A 10395-nucleotide genomic window follows, 5' to 3' on the forward strand; every position below is an offset into this window, starting at 1 on the left:
CTCTCCCACACAAATCATTTCCTCCCTTTGCCTCCTGTGATTATTTTGTTCCCCCTTTTGACTGGGACTGAATTAGCCACACTTGGGTCTTCATTCTTGTAAAGCTTCAGATGGTATGTGAGTTATATCGTGGGTCTTCTGTACTTTTTCGCTAATATCCACTTATCAGTGAGTACATATCATGCATGTCCTTTTGGGACTGGGTTACCTTGATCAGGATATTTTCTAGTCCCATTCATTTATCTGCAAAATTCATGATGTCTGGTTTCTAATAGCTGGATAGTCTTCCATTGTCTAAATGACCTGCATTTTCTGCATCCACTCTTTGGTTGAGAGGCATCTGGGCTGTTTTCGGATCTGGCTACTACAAATAAGGCAACTATGAACAAAAGTGGAGCATGTGTCCTTGTGGTATAGTGGAATATCTTTTGGGTATAAGCTTGGGAGTGGTACAGTTTGTTCTTCAGATAGAACTATTTCCAATTTTCAGAAGAACTGCCATATTGATTTCCAGAGTGGCTGTACCAGTTTGCAGTCCCATCAACAGTGGAGGAGAATTCCTCTTTCTCCACATCCTTGCCAGTGTTTGCTGTCACCTGAGTTTTTTATCTTAGCTATTCTGAGTGGTGTAGGTGGAATCTCAGGGTTGTTTTGGTTTACCTTTCCCTGATGACTAAGAATGCTGAACATTTCTTTAAGTGCATCTCAGCCATTTGGAATTCCTCTGTTGAGAATTCTGTTTAGCTCTTTTTCCCATTTTTTCATTGAGTTATTTGGTTTTGTGGAGACTACCTTCTTGAGTATGTTGTATATTTTAGTTCTTTATCAGATGTAACGTCAGTGAAGACCTTTTCCAAATCTGTAGTTTGCCATTTTGTCCTACTGACAGTGTTTGTCTTACAGAAGAATTTTAGTTCCATAAGGTCCCATTTATCAATTCTTGATTTTAGAGTTTAAACCATTGGTATTCTGTACAGGAAATTTTTCCCTGTGCCAATGCATGCTAGGCTATTTGCAACTGTCTCTTATATTAGACTCAGTGTATATGGGTTCATTTTGAGGTCCTTGATCCACTTGGACTTGACCTTAGTATCAGGTGAGAAATATGGAACAATTTGCACTCTTCTACATAAAGACTACCAGTAAGGCCAGTACCATTTGTTGAAGGTTATTTCTTTTTTCCACTGTATGGTTTTGACTTCTTTGTCAAATAAGTGTACATAGTTGTGTGGGTTTATATCAAGGTCTAAAATTCTACTCCATTGATCGACCTTTCTGACTTTACCAATACCATGTGGTCTTTCTCACTATTATTCTGTATATAGTATAGCTTGAGGTTGAATGATTTCCTAAAATGTTCTTTTATTGTTGAGAATTGGTTTTGCTATCTTGGGTTTTTGTTTTTGTTTTTTGTTTCTGTTTTTTTTTTTTTCTTTTTGTTTTTCCTTATGAAGTTGAGAATTGCTCTTTCCATGTCTTTGAAGAATTGTGTTGATATTTTAATGGGAGTTCATTGAATTTGTAAATTGCTTTTGGTAAGAAAGCAATTATTACTATGCTAATTCTACCATTCCATTACCATGGGAGATTTTTACCATCTTCTGAGGTCTCTGATTTCTTTCTTCAGAGATTTAAAGTTCTTTACATACAGATCTTTCACACCAAGATATTTTATTTTATCTAATTTGTGGCTACAGTAAAGCCTTTTGTTTCCTTAATTTCTTTCTTAGTCCATTTATCATTTGTATAAAGAAAACCTAATGATTTATTTGAGTCAATTTGATATCTAGCCACATTGCTAAAGTTATTTATCAGCTGTAGGAGTTCTCTGGTAGAACTTTGGGTGGCCCTTACGTATACTATTCATATAATCTGCAAATAATGATACCTTGATTTCTTTCTTTTTAATTTGTATCCCCTGTGATCTTTGTTGTTTAATAACCCTAGCTACAACTTTGAGTACTATATTGTATAGATAGGGGGAGATATAGGCAACCTTTACTTGTCACTGATTTTCAGAGGATTGCTTCTAATTTGTCTCCATTTAATTTAATGTGGGATGCTGGTTTGCTATATCTTGCATTTATTATGTTTAAGTGTGTGCCATGAATTCCCAATTTCAAGTTTTTTAACAAGAAGCAGTGTTGTAACTTTTCAAAGTCATTTACAGAATATTACAGATGATCATATGATCTTTTTCTATGAGTTTGTTTATATGGTGGATTATGTTGATGGATTCACATATATTGAACCATTTCTTCTTCCCTGAAACCTGTTTGATCATGTTGAATGATGGTATTGTTGTAGTCTTGTATTCGGTTTGTGAGAATTTTATTGAGTAATTCTGCATTGATAGTCATAAGCATATTTTGTCTAACATTCATTGTTGTATCTTTGTGTGGTTTAAGTATCTGAGTACCTGTGGCATCATACAATGAAATAAATAGTTTTCCTTACGTTTCTATTTTGTGAAATAGTTTGAGGAGTCTTGGTATTAACTCTCCTTTGAATGTCTGGTAGAATTTTGCACTAAAACCTTCTGTCATTGGCTTTTTTGTGGTTGGGAGATTTTTAATGACTGCTTCTCTTTCCTTAGTCATTACAAAAGAGTTTAGATGGCTTACCTGATATTGATTTAGCTTCAGTAAGAGGTATCTGTCTATAAAATAATCCATTTCAATTAGCTTTTCCATTTTTGTTGAGTATAGGCTTTTGTAGTAAGATATGATATATTTTTTAAAAATATCCCAGTTTCTGTTGTTATGTCTTTCCTTTAATTTCTAATTCTGTTAATTTGGATACTGACTCTGTGTCCTTTAGTTAATTTGGCTAAGAGTTTATCTATCTTGTTAATTTTCTCAAAGAACCAGCTCTTAATTTTCTTGATTCTATGTACAGTTCCCTTTGTTCCTAATTGGTTCTATTCAGACATGAGTTTAATTATTTCTTGTCTTCTACTCCTTTTGGGTGTGTTTGCTCTTTCTTTTCTTCTAGAGCTTTCAGGTGTACTATTAATTTCCTAGTGTAAGACCTCTCAAATTTCTTTATGAATGTACTTGGTGCTATGAATGTCCTCTTAGCAGTACTTTTATTGTGTTCCATAAGTTTGGGTATGATCTGCCTTAATTTTCATTGAATTCGAGAAAGTCTAATTTTGTTTGTTATTTCTGTGGTGATCTGATAGAATGCATGAGATTGTTTTAATCTTCTTGTATCTGTTTGTGTCTGATTTTATTGTCCATTTTGGAGATGGTTCCATGAGGTGCTCAGAAGAAGGTATATTATTTTGTTTTAGAGTAAAATGTCTTGAAGGTATCTGGTAAATCTATTTGATTCATAAGGTCTGTTAGTTCCACTCTGTCTCTGTTTAGTTTCTATTTCTATAATCTGTCCATTCGTGAGAGTGTGGTGTTGACATCTCCCACTACTATTGTGTGAGGTTCAGTGAGTGTTTTGCACTGTAATAAAATTTCTTTTATACACGTGGGTGCATTTGGGGTATAGATGTTCAGAATTAAGAGTTCAAGTTTATCTTGGTGGATTTTTCCTTTGATGAGTATGAAGTGTCCTTTCCCATCTCTTTTGTTATCTTTTGATTGAAAATCAAATTTATTGGATATTATAATGGCTACTCAAGTTTTTTTCTTGAAACCATTTGCTTGGAATTTTTTTTCAGCCTTTTACTCTGAGGTAATGTCTATCTTTGTAACTGACTTATATTTCTTATATGCAGCAAAATACTTTATCCTGTTTGTATACCTGGTCTGTTAGCATTGTCTTCTTATTGGAGAATGGAGCTCATTGATGTTGAGAGATATTACAGAGCAATGATTGTTATTTCTGGTGTTTTTCTTGTTGGACATGGTATTATATGTGTGTGGCTCTCTTGGGTTTTTTTGTGAGATTATTAATTTCTTGTGTCTTCTTTGGTGTTGTTACTCTCCTTACATTGTAGTTTTCCTTATAGTATCCTCTGTTCGACTGGATTAATAGAAAGATAGTGTTTAAATTTGGTTTTGTCATGAATATCTTATCTTAGTTTGTCCATCAATGGTGATTGAATGTTTTGCTGGATAAAGTAACCTGAGCAGGGATTTCTTCTGTTCTCTTAGGGTCTGCGTGACATCTATCCTGGGTCTTCCTGATTTTATAGTATCTGTTGAGAAATTTGGTATAATTCTGATAGGTCTGCCTTTTTCCTTTATAGCCTTTAATATTCCTTCTTTGTTCTGTGCAATTAGTGTTTTGATTATTGTCATGGGACAATTTTCTTTTATGATCTAATCTATTTGGTATACTATACACTTCTTCAAGTTGTCCATTTCTTTAAGTTAGGGAAGTTTTTGGTTTGGTTGGTTGGTTGGTTGATTGATTGGTTGTTTGTTTTGTTTTGTTTTGTTTTGTTTTGTTTTTTTAATGATTTCTGTCTTTTTGACTGGGAATCTTCACCCGCTTCTATTCCTATTATTCTTAGTTTGGGTCTTTTTATTGTGTCTGGATTTCCTAGATGTTTTGGGCTAGGAGCATATTACACTTTGTGTTTTCTTTGACTGATGTTTCAATATCTTCTGTGGTATCTTTTATACCTGAGATTCTTTCTTCTATCTCTTGTATTTTGTTGGTGATGCTTGCATCTGTAGCTTCTGATCACTTTCCTTAGGTTTTCTGTCTCTAAGATTTGTGATTTTTTTATTCTTCTATTTCCATTTTTATGTCATGGACTATTTTGTTCATTTCTTTCAACTGCTTGATTTTGTATTTCTTTAAGGGATTTATTCATTTCCTCTTTAAGTGCTGTTTGCCTGTGTTTTTCTGTATTTCTCTAAGGAAGTTATTTATATCCTCCTTAAAGGCTTCTACCATTGTCATGAGATGGGATTTTATGCCAGAATATTGGTTTTCTGGTATGTTAAGGTATCCAGGCCTCGCATGGTGGGAAAAGTGGGTTCCAATGGTGCCAGATTACCTGACTTCTGTTGCTTATGTTCTTGTGCTTTCCTCTTGCCATCTGTTTAACTCTCCTGTCAGCTGGCCTGGATGTCTGTTATTGAAGCCTATCTGCTAGGTGGCAGTAGAGCTCTGTGACCTTGGTTAGGTCAGACCTCCTGGGAGGCAGGAAGGCTGTTTTCATTGGGTGGTAAGACTCTTGTGTCCTTCATTACAGCTGGCCTCCTGTTTCCCTGATTAGAGCAATCCTCCTAAGTTCATGGTTAAGGGAGACCTACTGTGTCCCTGTTTAGGGTGAACCTCCTAAGAGACAGTCAGACTTTGGGGTCCATGGATAGGATCTGCTCCATTTCCAGATGGAGGTACAGGATACAAGGTCTATGAGGCTCAGGCAGATCAGAATACATCCCAAATCTTCAGGGCTCCTTGAGGGGAACAGGGTCACAGCTGGTGTGCTTATTGGGTCAAGGTTCTCACCTGTGTCCCTGGTTAAACCTGACTTGCTGGGAGACAGGCAGTTTGTGTGATGAGGAAGAGGGGAGGGACACTGATCTGACCAGGGTGAAGGTACAGACAGAAAGGAAGATGAGGCTGCTGTAGAGTGAATATTTCCCATATCTCCTGGGCTCTGTGAAAGTTCCAGTTGGCATAGATATTGTGGCAGGGTCTCACATGTGTTCCTAGTTATGGCAGACTTCCTTGGAGAAAGGCATTCTGTGGGGTGTGGGGAGAAGGGAGGCAGCCATTATACCCCAGAGGGAGGTGCAGATCTAAAGGATGATGGGGCTATGGCAGAGGGGATAGATCCACCTTCTGCTCTGTAGGGATTCCAGCTGGCTTGGGTATTGAGGCAGGGGTCTCACCTGTGCCTCTGGTTACTGCTAATCCCTTGGAGACAGGCAGGTTTGGGATGTGGGAGAGGGGCAGGCATGCCCATCTGCTCTGAGTAGAGGAGCAGACTGGAAGGAAGGTACTACTTACATTTTAATGACAAAATTCTAATTCATTTAGGAATTTACTTTGTGTACACAATAATGGATTCACAGTTCAATAGGATAGAAGATAGTAGTTATATTGTCCCCTGGTTACAGTGTTTCTGCATTGCAATTCTTCTTAGTTCACAACATATAAATGGAAAAGGAAAAACTGAGTTGAGTCTCCTTCTCTAATTTCAATGTGTAAAAACACCCAATTTTTCCACTTAAGAGTATGGCAATGTGAACTTACAAGACAAAAATCATACTGCAGATATTTTCAGTGATAAGATGCCATGATACTTATTTGATTACACTGTAAAAAATTTAAAAATACATTGTATTAGCTATCAGTTTTACTGGTATGCAATAGGAGTGAATCTTGGCACTTTGTCTTTATGGGTTCCTTAGGTAACCACTACTGACTGATTCTCTTCCAGAAATGGTTCCCAAACCAGCATTCCCTGCTAGCATCACCACATGTTCACTACTTAATCCTAGTAGCATCCTAGTAACACAAAGTTTCAAATATTTAATGCAATGGGAGCTCCAGAGTTCAATTAATTTTCACTTTTGTGTATGTAAAGACTTTATGTACCTTAAGGATTAGAGAAATAGGAATGTCTAAAATTAGAGCTCTGGAGATCCTATCTGAAATTAGATTTTGGATAATAATTCACTGTCTTGTGTAAAAGCTTACTTCCTTGACACAGCAGGGCATTTTCCCACCATAGTAATACCGATTGTACATCTCAAATCTGAGGCATAGTTTTGAACTCATGAAAATTTTAAAGCTTTAATTCAGTGATAGTATTTTATATGAAATGCATTCTTAATTTTTAGTATATGTTTAAAAATTATAATGAAAAAATAGTCGTATTTACCTAAGTTAATTCAAATCAATCAATTGTATTGAGGGCAAATATATACTAAAGCAGAAATAATTTACATGAAGAATTTGGGTATATGGAAAAGAAAAATAAAGTCTTACTATTTAATTGACTCACAAATCTTTTTGTCCTGTAGATCTGAAGAGAGGACATGGCAGCAGGAAACCACTGCACAGTGACTGAATTCTTCTTGGTGGGGCTCTCAGAGAAGCCTGAACTCCGGCTTCCCCTTTTCCTCTTCTTCACAGGAATCTATCTGATCACTGTGGCAGGGAACCTGGGCATGATCACACTGATTGGGCTCAGTTCCCATCTGCACACACCCATGTACTTTTTCCTCAGCAGTCTTTCCTTTATTGACTTTTGTCAGTCCACAGTTGTTACCCCTAAAATGCTGGTGAGCTTTCTGACAGAGAAGAACCTCATCTCCTACCTTGGATGCATGGCCCAACTCTACTTAGTCATCACTTTTGGTGTTGCAGAATGCTACACATTAGCTGCAATGGCATATGACCGTTATGTTGCCATCTGTAACCCCCTGCTTTACAATGTAACCATGTCCTATCAGATTTACAGTTCTCTGATTTCAGGAGTATATATTTTTGCTGTGTTCTGTTCATCCTTAAACACTGGCCTCATGTTTAGGACTCAGTTCTGCAATTTAGATGTGATTAACCACTATTTCTGTGATCTTCTCCCCCTCTTGAAACTTGCATCCTCTAATACATATACCAATGAAATATTGATTCTATTTTTTGCTACATTGAATGCCTTTGTCACAGTGCTGACCATTATCACTTCCTACATCTTCATTATTGCCACCATCCGCTGCATTCACTCCAGGGAGGGCAAGTTCAAAGCTTTTAGTACTTGCAGTTCCCACATCTCTGCTGTTGCTATCTTCTACGGTTCTGGTGCATTCACGTACTTACAGCCCTCATCATTGAATTCTATGGGCCAAGCAAAAGTATCCTCTGTGTTTTACACTACTGTTGTACCCATGCTGAACCCCTTGATCTACAGCCTGAGAAATAAGGATGTCAGTATTGCATTGAAGAAAATACTTCAAAGAAAAAAAATCATGTGAAGATTATTTATCACAGAAAAGTAATTAGAAATACATAGAAATATTTTTGACTCCACCTGTCATTATTATTACGTATTTCCTAGGATTCTTTAATACTTTTATGATTAGAGATTGCAAGTTAATTTTTGAGTACCTAATATGTTATATGTTTATCAGAATTAAAAACCTATACAAATAGTATAGATTATGCAAATTGTTATGATCCTAGATGATATACCATCATTTTATGTATATTTTCTTCATATTTGATAATCCTTACTTTAAAAATATAAGCCTCCTTCTTATTTACAACAAATGACACCTTTTTAAAAAATTATTTCATCTTTTTCAAGTTCCAGATTTTATCCCCTCCCTGTCCATCCTCTGAATATTCCATATATCATACCTCCCTCTACCCCCACTCCTGGCTCCATGAAAATGCCCCCACCCTTCATTCCCTACCCCATCAGAACTCTCTACTCCCTTTGGACTTCTGTCTCTTGAGGATTAGGTGCACCTTCTCTGACTGAGTCCAGATCCTGCAGTCCTCTGCTGTATTTTTGTAGGGAGCTGCCTGATTAGTGGCTCAGTGTCTGAGATAACTCAGGGGTCCAGGTTAGTTGACTCTGTTTTTTCCTCCTATAGGATTGTCCTCCTCCTCAGCTTCTTCCAGCTTTTCAATAATTCAACCACAGGGGCCAGCAGCTTCTGTCCATTGGTTAGGTGTATATAATCTACATCTGAAACTTTCAGCTGCTTGATGTATCTTTCAGAGGTCAGTCATGAAAGGTACCTTTTTATGAGATCACTGTAGCATCAGTAAGTGTCAGGCCTGGAGCTTCCCCTTGAGCCTGACCCCAATTTGCTCCTGTTGCTGAACCTCCTTTTCCTGAGGCTCTTCTCCATTTTTATCTCTGCAGTTCTTTCAGATAGGAACAATTATGTGTCAGGGTTTTGGACTGTAGAATGGCAACACCATTCCTCAGTTGATGGCCTCTCTTTTAGCTGGAGGTAGGCTCTATAAGTTCCCTCTCCCCACTGTAGGCCATTTCATCTAAGGTCCCTCCCTTTGAGTCCTGAGAGTCTATCACCTCCCAGGTCTCTGGTACATTCTGAAGGAACCCCCACCTCCTACCTCTTTAGGTTGCCTGTTTCCATTCTTTCTGCTGGCTCAAGAACTTCAGTCCTGTTTCCCTTACCAATACCTGATCATGTTCCCCTCTTTCCCTTCCTGTCCCTTTTCTACCTAGTTCACTGTCTCCCTCCCCCTCCTGTGATTGCTTTCTTCTCCCTCCCACATGGGATTGTGGCATCCTCACTTGGGCACTTTGGCTTCTTATCCTTTTTTAGTTCTGTGGATTGTATCCTGGGTATTCTGTACTTTTTTTTTTTTTTTTTTTTTTGGCTAATATCCACTTATTCCTGAGTACATACCATGCCTTTTGGGGGGGGGTATTTCCTTTATTTACATTTCAAATGTTATCTCCTTTCCTGATTTTCCCCTGGAAACTCCTTTCCCATACCCCTATCTGCTTCTATGAGAGAGCTCACCCACCCTCCCACCCACTCCCACCTCCCACCCTTGCATTCCCCAACACTGTGGCATCAAGCCTTCAGAGGACCAAGGGCCTCTCCTCCCAATGATGCCCAACAAAGCCATCCTCTGCTCCATATGCAGCTGGAGCCATGAGTCCCTCTTTGGTTGATGGTTTAGTCCCTGGGAGCTCTGCGGGGGTCTGGTTTGATATTGTTGTTCTTACATACCATACCTTTGAAATTTAATTTTTAATTGAGTTTTGGGAATTTCATGCAAGTGCTGTAATTATATCTGATCCCTCAACTTCCTTCAACCATTCCCATGCTCCCTCTGCTCTCTCTCAAATTAATGGCCTCTTTTCCTTTAATCCATATATATCCATAGTAAGTCTGATTCTGCTCTCAGTGATCATTAGCTTCCCACAGCTCTTCATCTCAGAATGGAGTGCTTGAGATTTCCCAGTTCTACATTGGAAAGAATGTGTTGTATGTCTTAATGGCTCTGAGTCACCACCATCAATAATTTCTAGTTCCATTTATTTATATGAAAATTTCAAAATCTTATTTTTCTTTTCAGCTAAATAAAAGTTCCATTGTATTTTCATTATCATTTAATCACTTATAGGTCATTTAGGGGTCATTTCCTATTTTTTTTTATCTTCTGAATACCAGTAGATGGAACATGGCTGAAAATTTAACTGTTGTGTAGAATTTCAAGTCCTTTGGTCATAGGTAAAATACAGGAATTTCAGAGTCATATGTCATATTATTTATTTATTTACTTACTTAGTTTCTTACTTACACTCTTAGTTACTTATTCAACTCCCCACAGCAAATCTAAAAGTAGCTGAAGCAGTTTGCAATACTTTCAATAGTGAATATGACATAGTAACCATTTTTTTGTCTTTGTATTATTGATTTTATTCTGACTAGGGCAAGTTGAAATCTGAAATTTGCATTATTGTATTATGCTTATTTTATT

General features: G+C 37.3%; 1 protein-coding gene across 1 annotated transcript; it reads left to right on the forward strand.

The window, feature by feature from the left end:
• The first annotated feature begins 6962 nt into the window (after positions 1 to 6962).
• Positions 6963 to 7898, forward strand: LOC110289094 (olfactory receptor 8G18-like). Its single transcript, XM_021155292.1, has one exon. The coding sequence runs from the start codon at positions 6963 to 6965 to the stop codon at positions 7896 to 7898; it is 936 nt and encodes a 311-aa protein (XP_021010951.1).
• Positions 7899 to 10395: the final 2497 nt, after the last annotated feature.

Source organism: Mus caroli, unplaced genomic scaffold, assembly GCF_978045245.1.
Source record: "Mus caroli unplaced genomic scaffold, Mus_caroli_1 scaffold_11, whole genome shotgun sequence".
Classification (NCBI taxonomy): Eukaryota; Metazoa; Chordata; class Mammalia; order Rodentia; family Muridae; genus Mus; species Mus caroli.

Excerpts from the sequence above, each read along its gene's own strand:
- LOC110289094 (XM_021155292.1), top strand. The coding sequence starts at position 6,963 with ATGGCAGCAGGAAACCACTGCACAGTGACTGAATTCTTCTTGGTGGGG.